This window comes from Prinia subflava, unplaced genomic scaffold (assembly GCF_021018805.1).
Source record: "Prinia subflava isolate CZ2003 ecotype Zambia unplaced genomic scaffold, Cam_Psub_1.2 scaffold_47_NEW, whole genome shotgun sequence".
Lineage (NCBI taxonomy): Eukaryota > Metazoa > Chordata > Aves > Passeriformes > Cisticolidae > Prinia > Prinia subflava.
The window spans coordinates 682,926-703,449 of NW_026961001.1; the positions used below are offsets into that span (position 1 = coordinate 682,926).

Consider the following 20,524-nt stretch of genomic DNA (forward strand, 5'->3'; position numbering starts at 1 on the left):
CTTAGTGGTGCCTCCGTTGGTGTCTGGTCAACTCAGAGCTGTGTGAGAAGCTCTTCCCACACTGAGGACACTCGTAGGGCCTCTCCCCGGTGTGGATGCGCCGGTGGACAGTGAGGTTGGAGTTGTGCTTGAAGCCCTTCCCGCAGTCGGGGCAGCGGAAGGGCCTCTCGTCTGTGTGAATCCGCTCATGTAGGTGGAGATTGGAGCTGGTCTGAAACCTCTTCCCACACTGGGGACACTCGTAGGGCCTCTCCCCAGTGTGGGTGAGCTGGTGTTTTCTCAGACCTGAGTTCAATCCAAAGCTCTTCCCACATTCCAAGCAGGTGTAGTCCTTTTCCCCAGTGTGAACCACCTGGTGTTGGATCAGACTGGAGCTGTCTCTGAAGCTCTTTCCACACTCCCCACACTTGTAGAGCTTTTCCCCAGTGTGGATCCTCTTGTGCAGGGTCAGGTTGGAGCTGTACCGGAAGCTCTTCCCACACTCCCCACACTCAAAGGGCCATTCCCCAGTGTGGATCCTCTGGTGCTTGACCAGGCTGGAGCTGTGCCTAAAGCTCTTCCCACACTCCCCACACTCATAGGGCTTCTCCCCAGTGTGGATCCTCTTGTGCCGGACCAGGTTGAAGTTGTGTTTGAAGCTCATCCCACACTCCCCACACTCGTAGGGCCGTTCCCCACTGTGGATCACCTGGTGCCGGATCAGCTTGGACCTGTATCTGAAACCCTTCCCACATTCCAGGCACTTGTGGGGCTTCTCCCCTCCATCAGGCTTCTCCCCCAGCTCTGGGCTCTGCCTGCATCTCCAGCCGCCCTCCTGGCACAGGGGGGGTCTTTCCTCCTCGCAGCTCCCTGCGCTGGGTTTGCAGCCCCTCCTCGGGCAGGATCTCTGGGGCTTTTCCTCCTCCTCCATCCGGACACTCCTCGGGAAAGAAAAATCCTGGTTGGGGGAGAAAACAAGAGGAGAGTGCCTTAGGCTGGGGGTTCCTCCTTGCCCAAGTTCATCTCAGGAAATCATTGGCACCTTGTGTCTGGAAGAACCTCCAAAACATCAAGATTCAGCCCAAAAGTCCTCCAAACATCACAACAAAAATGAAAAACTCCCCAAACATGAAGAATCAGCCTAAATCTCTTCTAAAATATAAAGATTCAGCCCCTTGCAAATAAACAAAGCACCAACATTTAACCCAGTGAAGCTCAGAAACACCAAGATTCACTCCCATGCCAATCGTGGATCCCCTCCCCGGTCACCTGCTGCATGTGGGGGAGCAACGCTCCTGGGGCTGGGGGGAGGCTGCAGATCCAGGGAGGGGTGGAACCTTGTGCTGCCTCCTCTTCCTGATCCTCCTCCTCTTCCTGTGTCCCTACTGGATGGAGTGCATGCCCCCCTGGGTTCTGAAGGGAGAGAGAAAGATGTAGGGATTGAATAAAGCCTTTAGAGAAATTAAAGTATATTAAACCATGTAAATATGAGATAGAAATTTAGACTTTAGTATTTAAATAAGCAGACTTTAAGCACTTTAAGAATATGTTAGCTCTCAAGGTTGCTTTTCCCTGAGATTTTCCTCGGGGTTGCTGGCCCACAAGGTAATAAGGGTCGTCCCAAGGTTGCTGTTCCCTGGGACTTTCCCCTGGGTTGCTGTTCCCAGAGGTAATACCGTTTTCTGTCTTCTCTTTGCCCTGAGTGTTACACACTGAAGCCAGAGGCAGAGACGACAAAGTGAGTCCGCCGGTATCCATTTCCAAGGTTGTTTATTTTTCATTATCTCAGTCTTTTTGCAGCTCTGCCAGGCCTCCCTGGCAGGGTACCTTATCTTAGTTCTTTCTCAGCTCTGCAAGGCATCCCCAGCAGAGCAGGACACACGGCAGACTGGGCGGATCAGAGAGCCCCGCACCTTATGTACGGCACCCTTGACCCAACCACTGTCCGAGACGTATTTTTTATTTACAAAATTGTACCAATACCTATTACCTATACTAACATGTCAGTTCTACTCTAAGCCAATCTCTAAAACCCAACTCAGCACAAGATGGGGGACGAGAGCAAGAACAAGGAGGACAAGGGCCACTCCCCAATTCCTCCATCTTGTCTCTTCAGCCCCATATGCTAAGAATCCTAATTTCTATATTTATATTCTATAATAAACCATCCACTACTTATTTTAAATTCTTAGGATTTGTGATTCTTCCTGCATGTGAGTGTTCACTCCCATGGGCAGGAATCAGAGTCAGTGTCCTCCTGGGGTCTGTGTGGGTCTAACTGACCCCCTTGTACAGATCCCAGGCCCCCTGTCCGGTCTCCAAACCCTCCAGGGTGGCCAGAGGGATGTTCTGGACTCCAACAGTTAGCTAGCACAGAGCCCAGAGCCCTAAGGCCTGGTAGTTCAGCTTTAGACATAACAAAAACATTTAAGAACATCACTCACAGTACTCAATAGAGCAGGTACAATTTTTACATGAATGAGATACACCCTTTAACAGATATGCTATATGATAGAGCTTTTGATGCTAATAGATATGCTATGTGTGTAGGTTTTTGTGTAAGGATTGATACCAACCTTCCTAGTTTTCCGTATTTTCAAAATTAGGTTTAGACTGGTGTAGCCAGAATGTTTTAGAATTGTGTTCTTAGTTGATTGGCCAACCTATAGATAGGGATATGAACCTGCATTTATGGTTTATGGATAAAATTCCCCTGGGTTTGGGCAATGGTATCGACTCATCAATTCTCTGATGGTTGATCCATCCTCCTGCCATCTACAACAAGAGAGAACGGGGCTTTGCCAGGGAGCCGTGGCCAGGAGCCGCTGTCAGGACTTTGTCAGGTCTTGCATCGCTTGGGGGCTGCTTCTGCCTCTCTGCTGCTGCTGCTTGGGGGGTGCAGCTGTGGCTGCTGCTGCTGCTGCGGCAGCGGCTTTGCTGTTTCTGCTGCAGCTGCAGGGAGCGCTGCTGGGGAACGGGACTCTGGGCTGGACGGGGCTCTGGGCTGGGAATCTGCCCCTCCCTGTGGCCAGGACCCCTTGTCCATCTGTCTTTCCCTGTGGCCAGGACCCCTTGTCCATCAGTCTTTCCCTGTGGCTGGGACCCCTTCCCAGTTTGTTTTTCTTGTGGTTGGGACTCTCTGTCAATTTGCTGTTAAACCCCACTGAGACTTTAAACTTTATACTTTTAATAAAACCACATGCTCAGAACTCTGACCTTTAGACTGATGCATTTATGTAATAAATAACTGTGTAATAACCAGGAAAATGCTCTGGGCATTTTAAGACCCTAAACCCATGACCAGCTTGACAACTACACAGGACTAAAAAAGAGCTCTGAAAACTGCAAGGATTAATAGGGAATTGCAGGACCTGGATTGAGGATTCTTTGTTCCAGCCAGAACATTGTATGACTTTTTAACCCCCGACGGCCTCAATGTTGTGGGATGTGTTAGAAATGAGACGCTTGACACGGCCAATATATCAAGCAGCAATTCAATTTAATAATTAATTAATTAACATGGTAAAGTGTGAGCAAAGACAGCGCGCTGGGTACAGTGCTAGGGCTTTTCCCTTCCGACTGCACAGCCATTGCTGGACTTGCTGGGATTTTATTTGCTATATTCATTCATGTTCATAAGCTTTCTCAGCAGTTTCCATTTCTAGTTTTAACGTCACAATTCAATACTTAACAGTCATAAATTCATATTTTGTCCTGTAGAATTCTATAGGCTATTGTGATCTATTTCGATACTTCAATACTCCGGGATGTACATCCAGGATATGTTTTCCCAGATGGTGGGATCTGGCTTCCAGATGTGGGGGTCCCATCTCTATTCCCAGATCCATCAATCTCGGGCAGTGATGTCCAGTTTCCTTCTCCAGGAGCCATGAATCAGTGAGCTGAAGTCTTGTCTTCGTGTCCAGGATGTTTCTCCACCTTCTGTGAAGGCTTGAGCTCCCTCCTCACTTCCTTCTTTTGTCTAAAAAAAAAACCTTTTTACAATCTAAAACTACAGTTTAAAATTCTTTAATACAAAGCAAGCTTCTACAGTTATAATTAAAAGACACCTATTACAGAATAGCTTGAGACTTATAATAGGTCATTGTAAGCAAAAGATTTATTCAAAAACTTCTTTCCATGCTTTCCTCAGTTGTTTATTAGAACTTATCTTTTTAACTGTCCCATGTTCATGTTCCACAACTACAATTACACAGATTTTCTTCATTTCCCTGACACGAAACATAACTTTGTATTTCACAGATGGACATGAGAAAGAGAACAAAACGAGAGAAAATGACAAACCAAAATGATTGATGCCCCAGCCATGGCTCTCCCAGACTCACAAAAGGAATTGGAATTGTGTGTGAATGTTCAGCAGGCCGGGACTGAGCCCGCACTGAAGGCAAGGGAGCAGCAGCCAGGGCTCCACAGCGGGGGAAGCCCCTGGGCCTGCCCACACATCCTCTGCTGGAATGCTCTGCCTGGGCACCCTCCTTGGGCACCTCCTGCCACTGGGGACAATCCTTGCTGCCACTGCTGCAGCTTCAGTGCTTGCTGTGCCTGCACTGCCACAGGGCTGGGGAAGACAACGGGACAATTCCACTCTGGGGCTCAGTCACACTCACACACTGGGCTGGGGGGATTGGATTGTTGGAAAATAGACCAAGTTTAACATTATTTTTTATTTTATTTCTCTAGTCAGGCTTGGTTTGCTTTTGACCTGGGGTAAGGAATTTTAAAGACTTTTTTTAAAGGTATGTTACACCACTCACCAGAGATGAGTTTAACATCTCAACAGACTGGGAAGAGCCCAAAAGATACCCACAGAGATAACGACCATCAACACAACATCAACTACCATCAGCAAACACCAACCAACATCCACCCCAGACACTGCGCCGGGAATTGCTGCAGACACCTGGGCTGGAAAAGGCTGAGAAGGAAACCCAGGAGTGCCGACTTAATGAACATCAGAGACAAAGAAATCTGGCTCCAATAGGAAACCAAATACTGAGAACTTCACACCTTGGAAGCAATGAACACCAAACCAATGGATTTCTGTGGGTTCAGGCTGTTTAGAGTTTAGGAAAAATCCAGTAAAAGTCACGGGTCATGGAATGATTTTCTCTGCACACCCGGGCTATGTGTGGATGAAATGATTTCTGTTGCACATCCTGGCCAGAATCAAGTAATGCCTTGACTCTCTAACACTAATATTATTGTTGGAGAGTTTTTGGGTTTTTCTGCACTTTCTGTAATAAGATTACAGCATTAGAATAATTTTCCAAAATAATCCTACTTTTATATTGTCAATTTAGTTTGCCCAAGAGGTGTGAGAATCAATTTTTAGTCCTTGGAGAAGAAGTAGAAAAAACTTGATTGCTTTGGAACGTTTTTGTGAATGGCTCTTAGTAAGGGCAAAATTTTGGTCTGGGTTCTTCAATGTTCACATTTTGGTTGCATTTTGCAAAATCAGAAGAGCTTTAAAGGTGACCCTTTAATGTATAAGCAGTAAACAGAATACTGTTTAAAAAAAAAAAAAGTTAAAAAGAAAGCAGATTGTTGAATGACCACGTGTGAGTCATTCAATGCTTCTCTGGAAGTGAAGCTTCCTTCCAGGCAGCCAGGACAGGAGCTTTAGAAATGCAAATTAACACTGATGGGGAAAAGGGTGCACAATGCACCAGGCTCTCCTTGCCTGCCAGAGGATTTGGGCTCATTCCCTCTGCCTCCCTCACCCCAAGCTCTGCCTGCTGGCACTGATGCAATTGGCACAGCCAAAGGCACAGCCCGCACTGAGGAGATCTGACCCTGCAACAGAAACTGGGGCAGCTGCAAAGGGAAACTGCAAATGGAGAATGTTGGGAAAACTTCACTCCAAGAACTGGGGGGAATCATCCCTCTCCCCACTCCAACATGTGCTGCCACTGTCTGTGGCACACAGGGAGCACTGCACCACTGGGCTGTTGGTGCTACCACAAGCTCAGAGAAATCACTCAGGAATCCAAGGATGGGATGATTGAATTAGAGAAAAGAGATCAATTGATGCAGCCCTGGCTGGAGGGAGCGCCCAAAAATGGGGAAAAGATGAACGGCCACCACAACAAATCCTACAACACCATGGAGCAGCCCCTGGGAACCCCAACAAATTCATACCAGGAGCCAGAGAAAACATTTGTCATTTCAATGGCATCATTATGTGAAATACAAAGTTATGTTTCGTGTCAGGGAAATGAAGAAAATCTGTGTAATTGTAGCTGTGGAACACGATCATGCAACAGTTAAAAAGATAAGTTCTAATAAACAACTGAGGAAAGCATGGAAAGAAGTTTTTGAATAAATCTTTTGCTTACAATTACACTAAGTCTCAAGCTATTCTGTAATAGGTGTCTTTTAATTATAACTGTAGAAGCTTGCTTTGTATTAAAGAATTTTAAACTGTAGTTTTAGAATGTGTTATAAATGCCAATACGATATTCCAATTAAAATAATACTTTGGTTTATGTGGGAAATATGGTTATTTAATTCATGTTTTATAAATAATTATAGATTGGAAACTGTGATATATATTATATAAAGGTATGTGTGTGTATGCTCAACCCGCACGTTTCACGAACTTCTGGAAAGCACCTCCCTGATCTTCCGGGTTCTAAAAATGGAAGGTGAGAACGACTTGCCCCTGCCTACGTGCAGCTCAATTCATCTGGACTCGCAACAGGTCAAACGCTACGTGCCAGCAAAGACGTGCCAGCGAGGACTTACACCGGTCATCACACACCTCTACGACAGTTACTCAAAGCAAGGACTAACTCTGGACATTAGCATTTGAATATGCCTGGGGACCCTTTCGGGATTTAATGTAAATAAAGTTAATGGCCGATGATTAGAGAAACAATGGGAGGAAGATTGCCGAAGAGAAAATTAAGGGTATTTAAGTTGGGCCTTTAGGTGGGCAAATTTGTGAACCCAGCTAGAGACAAGGCTGCCAGGTCCTGTGTCTCTGGGGTCACCCTTGGCTCTACTTTTCCCGGGAGAACTTCGGTCAAGTAAGTTTGCTGTTCGTGGGGTTCGTATTGTTTTGTTTTTATTGTTTGAAATTGTTATAATTTGATTCTAAATTTTGTGATTTGGATGTTAATAAACCAAACTATTGAATTTGGCAATAAATTTGTCCTGGCGTTTATAACAATTTTGACGCCCAACAGCGGGGCCAGTTTTGAATATTCTACGGATCCCTGCTTCTGACCAGGGGGCGCCCCGCCGTAAAAAGCGGCCTGGCAGAGCGGGTAAGTCCGGAAGAACGAACTGGCTTTACGAACCCAGAACCCACAACAGCAAAGGGATTAGGCATTAGGACAAGCTAGCTTGGGGGGGCTCGGGAACTCAGCAGGGGTTTTCCCCTGGAACCGCGGTATTGTTTCACTCGTAAAAATCTAAGTGCACGAAGAATCCACGCAGGAAAAGGACCGTAAGTATAGCGTGGTTGAGTGGGGGTGACCAAGTGCTTGAGAACGTGTATGTGCGTGTGAGTGTGTGTGTGAATGAGACGTGATTTATCACGAAGCGAGAGCGGACCTTAAGGTCGCGTTTCCGCTGCTCCCGCGAGGGACACGGCCGACCGACGGGGAAGCGATTGGAACGTGTGATATTTCGCTTCGTGTGTGAGTGTTACCCGACGGGGTGGGGGAGGTCACCAGGGGTCCTGAAGGAAAGAGGACGTCCCTTTTTGAGTTCGGGGACGAGTAAGCCTTCTTGACCGCGACCAGGGAGGTCGCTTAATTTTTTCGGTGGCGGTTACAGAGCCCCGCCGTTAACCGAACATCCACGGAACGGTCATCCGCTGGATCATTAAGTTAACGGCATCGAGTTCGGAAACTCGGGATTTAATTTTTGGTATCCCATAACTTCTGTGCCACGGGGAGTATGGGATCAGATCTCAGCAGAGATCGGGAGGATTCCTTAAGGGAAACACGGAATGAACTGGACTACGGGATAAACTTCTCTCACGGCTCGGTGGCCCCCGTCCTGCCAGCCCCTACCCCTACCCCTTCCTCCTCCCCGGCCTTCTCAGGGGCAGAGTTAGCACTGCCATCCGAGACCCATGCGGAGCCCCGAGCTCAGCGGCCACTCCAGAAACCTCCCTCCCGTTCAAGGAGATTCCCGAGAGGGAATCCTGCCCCCGTTTCTGGTCCTGACCCCGCACCTCGGCCACCGACGCTAAAATATGGAGAAAAAGAGAAGAAGGGTAAGGAAAACGAAGGGTGGAAGAATAAACCAGACAAGTATACACCAGTTAGAGCCCTGGCTAAAACCAGGACCCCCGAAGGAGATCTTGAAGAGCCCGGGAGGGATTCGGGGTGGGACAGTTGGTGTGAGAGCAAGAATGGCCCGGGAGGAAAAATGGGGGAAAAGAAGCATTCCCGTAAGAAATTTGACAGTAGAACAAAACAGAAATTACCAAAGGTGAATTGGAATGCATTAAAGAATAACTAGTGGTGTTGGGAAGCGTACAAATTAGAAATGCGAAAATTCACGTGAGTCTGCAAAAGGAGAAAAAGATAGAAAAGGGATTAAAAGGAATCTTGCCTACTCTTTTCCTTGGTGGTGGTAGATCTTTTACTTCAGGCTGAATACATTTTGGAGACTCCCTAGAGTTGTGTATTTTGCTTTAAGAGTTTTTTTTCTCCTGGACGAGATCGGCGGAGTTGTTTTTTTTTTTTCTTTTTCTTTTCACTAACGTAGGAATGGAACGAAACCCGCCCCTTCCCGCAAGCGGCAGGGCGAGTCAGTCCATGGTTGCCGGGAGACGAAGGAAAGCGGCAGTTTTAAAGTGATTAGACAAGGCTGCCCGGGGCAGAAAACCGCCCTGTAAGGCGAAATAAGAAGCAAAAATAGATAAAAGTATTGAGAGAAGAGACCAAGAATGGGAGCTATACTTATGCGTAGGAAATACCTAGGTGTTTGTTCTTGAAAAGCTGAAAATATATCTTCCTTTTAGTTGTCTGTCTACTGTATGTGAAGATTTTGTGCAAATCAAAAGGTTGATAGTATGGTAGATGTAGCTCGTCTATGTTTGAAACAATTGCTACATTTTGAATTCGGATTGTCGGCTTGAGCAGGAATATGGCATTTGTGTTGGCAGACAGTGTACTGCAAGGGTTTTGTGTGTTTCAGTTTTTCTTTCAAAAGGTTGAAGCATGTGGCCGGTGAAGCCAAAATTAAAGCGGCTGTTGAGAGGCAGGAAACTAAATATTTCTGTCGAGATAGTGTTGGAATGGTAATTGGAGTCAGGATTCTAGTATTAAGTTGGGAAAGTGGTATAATTCTCTGTGTTGGTAGTTACAGGATTTTTCTTTATTCTTTACAGTTCCTATTCTGTATGTATTTTATCTAGTTGGGAACCGGGATTCTTAATTTTAGATGGTTTGTGTTGTCCCTTTGATATTATGTCTTCTTACTTGCTCCTCAATTTGGAGGATGTGAACCTTGAGGTTGCCCTGGTGCCTGTGTTTTTCTGGTGGAGAGTAAGTGATATATGAGAGGCAGCATTTTGTCACCGGTGTTAAGTTTGGTCGGTGTTTGCTTGTGTATTTAAGTTTAATAATACGCAAGAATGTATAGCAAATACAGGAGCTTTACTTTGGGAATTAGGCACAAGTTATCTCGAGTTTGTTTGTTAAGAAAGGCTAAGTTTGTGAAGTTTTTTTTTGGACTGAAGTAAAAAGCAGTAGTGTTAATGTTCTGATAATTGTACTAGATAAAGCTGTCTGATTACCGGGGCCTGATGTTTACAGTGACTCCTGGCTTTGGAAAACTTCTGGGTTTTAAGTTCCGAATTTAAGTAATGTATGGTTTATTACAGAGTAAGTTCTGCTCTTTGTAATAGTTTCTTCTATTTGGTGTGCTTTGTTTTTTTCTGTCTTGTTAAAATACTCCCCCAGGATTATGGGTGAGGTCTTAAGTTTTTCTCTTAATTTGTACAAATTTTGCTTAAAGTTATCCTTTATTAAGTTGTACTACTCACTGATTGCTTGAATTGGCTCTCTGATGAAGGGAAGAAGTCACTTCAGCTACTGCTGCAGGATTGTATCTTGCCACGCTGAAATAGGAGTCTGCAGCTGATCCTGTCTGTGAGAAATGGTTTGTAGACGAATCTGCATGAGTAGTTGATGGGAACTGCCCCGGTATATTAACCGGGAGTTCCAGCTTTTCGTGGATGTTAGCAATCACACGGCGTATGGAGTTCTTACACAGGAGTGGGCGGGAGCCAGGAAACCGGTGGGGTATGTTTTAAATGGCTTACTGAATCCCGGCTATTGAAATATGAGGCAATTCTGGTAAATTCCCCGGAGTTAGAACTCCGTACTGCTGCTGCTTGAAACCCCGCCCAGTTTCGGTCCTGGGGAGGATCTGAGGAGTGTAGTCACAATTGCTACGAGGCAGTGGAATTACAAACCAAAATAAGAAGTGTCGCCATCAAGTTAACAGCAGAGCTGAAAGGTCCGATAGTGCTTCTGGAATTGTGTTAATTTTGCTGATCATTAGGGGTGGCTGAAGCAAGGGTGAGAAGCAGTTGTGAAGGCAGATGCTTCTTGGAGGCTGAGTGAGAATGGCCATGGCAGGGTGTACATCGAAAATAGGGACAAGGTGGTCCCATTGTCTCACTCAAGTTGCGTTCTTCTTTTGGCTGTGTGTATCTGAGAATGTGCTGAGTAGGGGTCTGGAATATAAATTTGTAGTTCAGTTAATTAGCAGCAGTGCAGACTCATTACACTGAGACTGTAGAAACTGAGTGAAGATGTGTGTAACCTTAACAGCTGATTGTCCTGGAAACTGCTGTTGTCACCGAGCATTGTAGGATACTGGGTTTTATGAATGTTTGTCTGTATGCCAAATCACTCTGAATGTGCTGAGTTTGATTCTTGAAATAAGCCCAAATTGTTTGTGCTCATCTATGATTTTTTTAAACTGAATTTTTCTTTAAAAAGCTAAAACCTGTGTTAATACTATGGGATTTGGAGTAGTCTTAGTGTTTATTGTTTGCTCGCTATATATCCAGTGGACACTGTCAGAAGTATTGGTAGGATGTAAAAAGAATTGTTTGTATGTTTCAGTATAAACCTCGTTTAATAAGAAGAAAAATTTTCTTTCTGATTTTTCCTGTAACAGTGCAAAAAAGGGGAAAAATTCTGGATTGTATGGTACATTGGGTAGATAGTGAGGTGAGAATCATAGTGATCCAGGGACAAAATTGTTTTTATGGTAAAGGTGTGAATGTACTATTAGATAACTTGTTCTAATATTCAGATTTTCTGAATGGTAGACATGACAGGGATTCTCTTTATACAATATTCTTGTAGTATTGGGCTGGTTTAGAATTTTGTATTAGGTAAATTCAATCTGAGGAAGTTGCAGGATTTCGATGTATATTCATGAGATACAACCAGGAGGTAAAGTACTGATCAGAGCTTGGAAAGCGGTGTCATTAACCCCTCATTAGGAGGGACCCTTTCTTGTCCTTTTAACTACAGATACAGCCATCCGAACAGCTGAAAGAGGCTAGACACACGCCTCCAAGGTTAAGAAACTAACAGCCCCGAGGGAAAACCCCGAATGGAAGGTCATCTCTTCCCCCGGAGATCTGAGGGTCCGGCTGCACCGAAGATGCCAACACCCTGGAAACATTAAGCTGCAGCCTAGAGGAGCCTCAAAAGAAACTTAATAACCACCCGACAAGGAGGACTGAGAGAGGGAAGGGTAACCAGAAGGAAGGTGTTAGAACATCAGGAAGGGTGAATCCGGAGCTCCAGAAATTTAAAGAGAAAGAACTCCAACCCCAGGATATCAGAAACAAATGGCAGAAGAAATATCCATGCGCTGCTCTGAACCTGGATGCCTCTGCAATCCATATATCCATTTCAAATACAATTATTGTCTTGAAATTTGGGTGGTGCACTGCAAGTGGGGGTGGGGGGGCCGCTGGGCTTATGCCCCAGGTGCTCTGAGGAAAAACAGACTCTGACTATGCGATTCTTAAACTGTGCCACACGTTTGGGATTGATAGAACCAAATTATCCCGGGTGGTATTCAATATACGAAAAGGGGTTAAAAGGAAATTAGATCTAAAGGCCCAAGTGTTAGCCACGGAGTGCCGTCGAACTAATGTAGTGCCGTGGGTGGCAGAGCAACTAAAGTAATCTCGGTGGGGAATTTTTAAAAAAGGAGGTGTGCCGTCCAAACCACCCCGAGGGTCCTAGCAGAGAGCCCCTGCTGTCGCGAAGAGAAAAACTTCCCCGTTGTTCGGTTGCAACCCGACAGACGCTGGGCCAGACAGAGGGAAGCCTCTGCAGATCACTCTAGGGAGTGTGAACCAGGCTGTGCGCTCGGTGAAGGGCCAGCCCTGTGACATATGGCTCCTCCAAAAAGTTACCCCTGTTAAGACACAAGTAACTAGCTGGCACTCAAAGGCAGTCAGGGACATGGGAATTGGAAAGATAGAAGAAAAGCAGAAAAGGCAAACATGGTTCAGGAATCGCTGGTCAAGTGTTTCTCCAAGGAACGGGAAACTCGAGAGAGGAAAACAATTAAGTTAAATACAAAACATGAATTAAAATTATTGACAAAAGAAAAGAAATGGGGGAGTTGTGGGAAATATGGTTATTTAATTCATGTTTTATAAATAATTATAGATTGGAAACTGTGATATATATTATATAAAGGTATGTGTGTGTATGCTCAACCCGCACGTTTCACGAACTTCTGGAAAGCACCTCCCTGATCTTCCGGGTTCTAAAAATGGAAGGTGAGAACGACTTGCCCCTGCCTACGTGCAGCTCAATTCATCTGGACTCGCAACAGGTCAAACGCTACGTGCCAGCAAAGACGTGCCAGCGAGGACTTACACCGGTCATCACACACCTCTACGACAGTTACTCAAAGCAAGGACTAACTCTGGACATTAGCATTTGAATATGCCTGGGGACCCTTTCGGGATTTAATGTAAATAAAGTTAATGGCCGATGATTAGAGAAACAATGGGAGGAAGATTGCCGAAGAGAAAATTAAGGGTATTTAAGTTGAGCCTTTAGGTGGGCAAATTTGTGAACCCAGCTAGAGACAAGGCTGCCAGGTCCTGTGTCTCTGGGGTCACCCTTGGCTCTACTTTTCCCGAGAGAACTTCGGTCAAGTAAGTTTGCTGTTCGTGGGGTTCGTATTGTTTTGTTTTTATTGTTTGAAATTGTTATAATTTGATTCTAAATTTTGTGATTTGGATGTTAATAAACCAAACTATTGAATTTGGCAATAAATTTGTCCTGGCGTTTATAACAGTTTATTAACAATGATCAAATCACAGAATTTCGGTAAAACGCACAGCTAGCGGAAATACTTGACAGAGTTTTTCCCGGGAAATGTCAAGGGTGAGCCATGAGATACAGAGCTTGGCAGCCTGCTATCCCCCCAGACGACTCACGAATTGGCCATGTTCGAGGCTTGGTTTTTATACGCTTTATTCTGCCTCTGGCAATATTTCCCCATATTTCCCTTTGTTTCTTAGTTAGCTATTCAAACCCAAATTCATCTCCAGTCGGATTGAAAAGAGCTCCCCTCCCAAGTCCATGTGTTAATGTTCAGTTTCTATGGATCCTTATAGCTGATGAATGTTCGAGATATGGGTGACATTGCTTGATGGTCTGTGAAGGTGGCTCCCGAGGTGTGAGTTGCTGGTGCCAGCTTATCTCAGGAGGTCTCCTCCCTGTACTTGAGAAGGCTGCAAGCTTTCCTGGAAAAAGTCTTTTGTTCCCTTCTGAATGGAGACGCCTGCTTTTTCAGGGTGATCAATTTCATCATCTGCTGCAAAAATCTCCTAAAACATAGACTTTTACCTGATATAAATTTATACAGCTTTATTATTTTCCAATTTACCATAAGAACATGAATTAATCATCTCACGTTTTTTACAGAATGAAAAAAGGCTTTTTTTAGACAAAAGAAGGAAGTGAGGAGGGGGCTCAAGCCTTCACAGAAGGTGGAGAAACATCCTGGACACGAAGACAAGACTTCAGCTCACTGATTTATGGCTCCTAGAGAAGGAAACTGGACATCACTGCCCGAGATTGATGGATCTGGGAATAGAGATGGGACCCCCACATCTGGAAGCCAGATCCCACCATCTGGGAAAACATATCCTGGATGTACATCCCGGAGTACTGAAGTATCGAAATAGACCACAGTAGCCTATAGAATTGTAGAGGACAAAATATGAATTTATGACTGTTAAGTATTGAATTGTGACGTTAAAACTAGAAATGGAAACTGCTGAGAAAGCTTATGAATATGTATGAATATAGCAAATAAAATCCCAGCAAGTCCAGAAATGGGTGTGCAGTCAGAAGGGAAAACCCCTAGCACTGTACCCAGCGCGCTGTCTTTGCTCACACTTTACCACGTTAATTAATTAATTATTAAATTGAATTGCTGCTTGATATATTGGCCGTGTCAAGCGTCTCATTTTTAACAATTTGGTGGAGAATGCGGGCACCTCCAATCCATTGGGGGAGGCCCCTGATCTTGGGGAGGCGCCCCACCTTGCAAGCTCTTGCCTCAGGTGGCCCTGAGTGACTGGGGAATCTTTCAGGGAAAAGGAGATCCTTGAGGTAAATTGTGAGCAAAGGATTTTGAGCTCCCGGATAAGACTGCAGTGAAATTCACCTGTAATATCTCGTGCACAGAGACTCAGGTGAGTAAAGGAGTAAGTAAGTATCGCTTGGTTAGGTGGGCTAAGAACGGGTACACACGTGAGAGTGTGAGTGGTGTGTGTGTGAGACGTGGCCTGGCCACAAAGTGATTGTGGAGTTCTTCTAACCTCGGTTCCGTGTCTCCGCGAGGGGAGCGGCAGGTGAAGGAACAAAGCGAGGGGAGGAAAAAAGGAATTTTTTATATAAAAAGATCGGGGGCGGGATGCGGCAATAGTTGGGGAGGATTTCTTCATAGTAAATCGGAGGCGGGAAGAGGTACTGATTGAAGGGACTTTTTATTAAAGAAATCCTAGACAAGTGAGAAAATAGGAAGGCCTTTCATTGCTGAAGTCAGAAAGAGTGTGGTCGAGGTAAGTGAGGGAATACCCATTTCTTAGGATGGGTCAATGCCAAGGCAAGGACCCAGGGGTTGGTACAAACCAACAGGCAAATAGAAGTACTAAAGGTACTGGGAAAGGAGGGAGCTTTTTACCACAGGACCGTCCCCTGGGGTTAATGTTAAAATTTTAGGATGAATGTAAATCCAGGAAAGGAAAAAGCAAAGAGAAAATGATAAAATACTGTATGATGGAATGGACTAAAGAAATGACACGACCTGATAATTTGTACTGGCCAATGTACGGGTCATCTGAGGGGTGGATCTGTCAGGCCCTAAATGCCTGTGTAAATAAAAAGGATCCAATTAACCAAGAAGAGAGCGATTATGCTGCTTTATGGCACAAGTCCTGGCCTTCTCCCCTGTATGCTTTAAAAACCAAAAAGGAGAAGAATCCATGAGGCCACTTACACAACCTCCCCCCTTATCTACCACAACCAGCTGCCCCACCAGAGGTGCCTAATCCAGCACCCCCAGCACCTCAAGCCCCTCTCGCACCGCTTGCACCTCAAGCCCCTGTGGCTCTGCCTCGTCCTCCAGATTCACCACCTGCACATAGAAGCAGGGAGACAGTTCGGGCAGAAAGGCGCAAGGACAGTGATGATGAGAGCAAAAGGGGCCAGTTGTATCCATTAAGGAAGGTACTGATAGTAAGATACCAACGGGGGAAGGGGAGGACAGCTATTAGATATGTATCAGTACCACTGACCACTGGGGATGTGAGAGCCCTTAAAAAGGAAATGGGGATGTCTGATAAACTAGATCAGTTCCGGGGGCCCAAGAGAAGCCACAATTAAGCTATTACACTTCTTAGAGAAAAAGGGTTTGAAAGCTTCAATGTCCAAGTTGCAATTTGTAGAAGCAGAAATGAAGTATTTGGGTCATTAGTTAAGTAAAAGAACAAAGAAACTGGACCCCGAATGAGTATCGGGCATACTTGCCTTACCTTCTCCCAGAACAAAGGGAGAGATAAGACAGCTGGTAAAGCTATTAAAGTATTGTAGGCAGTAGATAAAAAAAGTATAGTCAAAAAGAAAATTTTTTATATCAGAAGTTAACTGGAGAACAGATTCATGATTTTGTAGAGTTAATTGAATTACAAACTAAAGTAAGACCAGATTTAACTGAAATAATAAAAAAAAAAATTATCTGAAGGGGAGAAAGATTTCATCAATAGCTCCTCCAAAGTATTAGAAAGGAAGCAGAGGTCAGGATATGCAATTGTAAAGGGAGGAAACATGTTGATAGTAGAAAGGAAAAGGTTAAGTTCCAGCTGGCCCGCACAAGCCCGGGAGTTATATGCATTATACCAGGCTTTAGAACTGTTAAAAGACAAAGTGGAGACTATTTATACAAAGTATACTTTTAGAACTGTACATACTTTTAGGAAGATTTGGAAAGAGAGCAGTTTGATCAATACCCAAAGAAAATGGTTGATCTATCAAGAATTAATACTTAAAGTGCTTGAATCATTAAAAAGACCAGGAAAAAAAAATAGCTGTTACACATGTAAAAGGTCACCAAAGAAACACAAGCTATTTAGCAAGAGGAAATGACATAGCTGACCAAGCTGCAAAAAGAGGCAGCTTTTGAATTGAAAGAAACAATTCAGTTGAGTATTATAACAAAAGTTCAAAGAGAAGTCCAAAAATATTTTATAGCTCCCAAGAAGCTATAAAGAAATTAGATACTAAGAAAGAACAAAGAAAAGGAGTACTCTTAGATAGGTGGGAAATTTTGTCCAAAGCCTATGCACAAAAGATTTTGAGCCAATTACATCAGCATACTCACTGAAGAACCAGAGCCTTGTGTGATCATTTTTTAAAAATATAATGGGTGTATTGGGATTTTTTTGAAATAGCAAAGCAAGTAACGCAGAGGCGTGTTACTTGTCAGAGAGTCAACAAAAAGGTAATGAGGCAAACTTCAGCGGGGGGGGCGGTAAGAAAATAGTCTATGAACCTCTTGAAAGAGTTCAGGTGGATTATGCTGAGCTTCCAAAAGTCAGTAAGTGGAAGTATCTGTTAGTAGTAGTAGATCAACTAATTCGCTGGGTAGAAGCTTACCCAGCTGTAAGGGCCACGGCCAAATTTGTAATTAAAATACTATTAGAACAAATTATTCCCCAATTTGGGGTTATTCGAGCCATTGATTCTGATCAAGGCTCCCATTTTACCTCTAGTGTCATCAAAGGGGTAACACAAGCCATGGGTATTTCCTGAGAATACCATACCCCCTTGGCACCCTCAGAGCTCTGTGAAGGTAGAAAAGAAGGACCAAACTATAAAACAGCATTTAACCAAATTAATGACTGAAACCAGAATGTCCTGGAAAAAATGTTTACCTTTAGCATTGCTTAATATAAGAACACTTCCTAATGCAGATACTGGGCTATCAGCATACGAAATGCTTTATGGAATGCCATATTCCCAGGAGATACCCCAAACATCAGTAATAGTTGAAGATATGACTATTCAGAAAATATATCCAAACAATTAGACAACATGTATTAGAGTTGAGAGAAAAAGGAATATTGGCTCAATCTACCCCTCTAGGATTTAGCATACATAAAATAAAACCAAGTGATTGAGTGCTGGTTAAAAGCTGCAAAGAGGAGACCTTATCTTCTAAATGGGAAGGCCCATATTTAACCCCTTAACCACTGATACAGCCATCTGGACTGCAGAGAAAGGCTGGACCCACACATCACGATTAAAGGACCAGTGGGACCACCAACAGAGGCACCGGCCGAGCTTCAGTGGAAAATTTCATCTGCTCCTAGAGAACTGAAAATAAGACTTAAAAAGGATTGATGCATGTTTCAGAAACTCTTGTACCTGAGGTTTCAGAATCAAAACCTTCCAAGGAAAGTGAAATGTCCTACCCAAAACCGTAAATGTTTTCCCTGGGGTTGTTTCAGGTGCACTGAGTGTCAGAAATTGTGGTATACAAACTTGGTGCGGGCAAGGATCCCTAGTACCCTTTGCTGGAGTTGTAGAGATGAGATAGAGAAAGAGACAGGTAGAACACTAAGGGCTGCAGTAGAGAAAGGATACATTAAAGTAGGTGATAAGGATTGGTGGGGGACCTGGCTGCACGGGACACGGGCTGGGATTGATCTGCAGGAAGAAGCAAAAGCAAAATTCGAAAGAATTGAGTGTGATTACAACAACTGGATACCAGACAGATACTGAAGTAAAGTAAAGGAGTGGCACAGAGCTTCAGTGGGCCTGCCAACAATTCTCAGGTAAGAATAAATAGAGGGCAAGACCAGATTGACCTCTACCTTTGCCACCAAGAAGATGAAAATCCCAACTGTTGGCAGGAACCCAATAGGTTGGAGGGGTGGAAAGGCATGTCATACTGGACCTCTCATTATATACCTGATCATGTGTGTAAGCACTGCCACGGCAATTGACAATTGTCACCCATGTCACCAGTGGGTGAAATGGAGAGGAGTCACAACGGTATCCTTTGTTGGTCACACCCATATAAACAAAGGTGGTTATGATGAAAGTCAGTTAAGGGTTTGTGAAGAGCAAGGGAGTTTTGGATGTAAAGGAATTTAAGAGCAAGAGGAGGAGCTGGCTGTAATTACCAGACATGTCCAAGAAGAGAAAAATATATATGTTTTACCAAAGCAAGTATGTGGGGATACACTGATGGGGGAGGAGTTCAATATGGGGAGAATTTAGTGCAGAAAGCAGTAGAAGGGTTGAAAACCCACTCTGAATCTAAAGTTGCTTCCCCAAATTTGTATGAGAAATTAAAGAAACAGCTGCCAGAGTTAGACCTTTCCACTTTTGGAGAATTTGTTTATGGATTTAATGCAATGAATTGTAATAGAATTAAATATTTCCAAGTGCTGGATTTGTGGGGGGACCCAAATGACAGGGCAATAGCCTTAGAGAGGAGAAGGGTTAGAAGTAGCACAAATTTTAAAGTAGAAGCGAACAGGAATTACAAAACCTGAAGAACGGACAGAAGGATGGGAATTGACAAATGCAGTGATAGGCCAAGAATGCATAGCCAAGAAAGGGAAAGCTTTTGGGACAAAGGTAGGGGAAACCCCTTGCAGGAAAATGTATACCACAAATTTCTCTAAAATCGGTGGTAGCCACAAAACCCAAAAGGATATTTAAGTAACAAACAAATGCCTGTTCAACAATGGAATTCTATCCTTCAAGCTCCATGGTGAGACCAGTTGTTTGGAAGAGGGGCTCGGTGGAAGAAAATAGTATTTATAATATTGTGTTCATTGACTGGACTGTTGTTTTTACCTTGCTTAATTCCATGCTTTGTTCAGCTTATCCACTCTGTAATTCAAGGTATGCAGGTCGCTGTGATGCCTGTAGACCCTGAACTAGCTACAGGGGAATTTAGCCATTTTGAGAAAACATCTAAAATATCCAAAATAATGAAACTGAAGAAAAAGGACAAAGAAGGAAAAGTTTCTGAAGTTTTGGCCAGATTCGAAACCCAGACACGAATAAGTAAGATAAATAAAAATTTATACAAGGAGAGTGGGGACTGTGAAATACAAAGTTATGTTTCGTGTCAGGGAGATGAAGAAAATCTGTGTAATTGTACTTGTGGAACACGATCATGGGACAGTTAAAAAGATAAGTTCTAATAAACAACTGAGGAAAGCATGGAAAGAAGTTTTTGAATAAATCTTTTGCTTACAATTACCTATTATGAGTCTCAAGCTATTCTGTAATAGGTGTCTTTTAATTATAACTGTAGAAGCTTGCTTTGTATTAAAGAATTTTAAACTGTAGTTTTAGATTGTAAAAAGGCTTTTTTTAGACAAAAGAAGGAAGTGAGGAGGGGGCTCAAGCCTTCACAGAAGGTGGGAAAACATCCTGGACACGAAGACAAGACTTCAGCTCACTGATTTATGGCTCCTAGAGAAGGAAACTGGACATCACTGCCCGAGATTGATGGATCTGGAAATAGAGATGGGACCCCCACATCTGGAAGCCAGATCCCACCATCTGGGAAAACATATCCTGGATGTACATCCCGGAGTATTGAAGTATCGAAATAGATCACAATAGCCTATAGAATTGTAGAGGACAAAATATGAATTTATGACTGTTAAGTATTGAATTGTGACGTTAAAACTAGAAATGGAAACTGCTGAGAAAGCTTATGAATATGTATGAATATAGCAAATAAAATCCCAGCAAGTCCAGCAATGGGTGAGCAGTCGGAAGGGAAAAGGCCTAGCACTGTACCCAGCGCGCTGTCTTTGCTCACACTTTACCACGTTAATTAATTAATTATTAAATTGAATTGCTGCTTGATATATTGGCCGTGTCAAGCGTCTCATTTTTAACAATTTGGTGGAGAATGCGGGCATCTCCAATCCATTGGGGGAGGCCCCTGATCTTGTGGAGGCGCCCCA

The 20,524-nt window shown here is 43.9% G+C and overlaps 3 protein-coding genes across 4 annotated transcripts in view; 1 reads left to right on the plus strand and 2 right to left on the minus strand.

Moving 5' to 3' along the window:
* Positions 1 to 20,524, minus strand: part of LOC134565370 (zinc finger protein OZF-like) — a 270,401-nt gene that overhangs the window by 230,351 nt on the left and 19,526 nt on the right. The gene's annotated exons all lie outside the window — the stretch shown is intronic.
* Positions 1 to 20,524, plus strand: part of LOC134565362 (uncharacterized) — a 52,299-nt gene that overhangs the window by 17,209 nt on the left and 14,566 nt on the right. The gene's annotated exons all lie outside the window — the stretch shown is intronic.
* Positions 1 to 20,524, minus strand: part of LOC134565395 (zinc finger protein 239-like) — a 27,761-nt gene continuing 7,237 nt past the window's right edge. Inside the window, exons 2-3 of the mRNA XM_063424967.1 lie at positions 1,249 to 1,392; positions 1 to 937 (exon numbers count right to left, since the gene is read on the minus strand). Of these exons, the coding sequence (XP_063281037.1) occupies positions 2 to 937; positions 1,249 to 1,257 (945 nt within the window). The 5' untranslated portion in view covers positions 1,258 to 1,392 and the 3' untranslated portion in view covers position 1. The remainder of the gene's footprint in view (positions 938 to 1,248; positions 1,393 to 20,524) is intronic.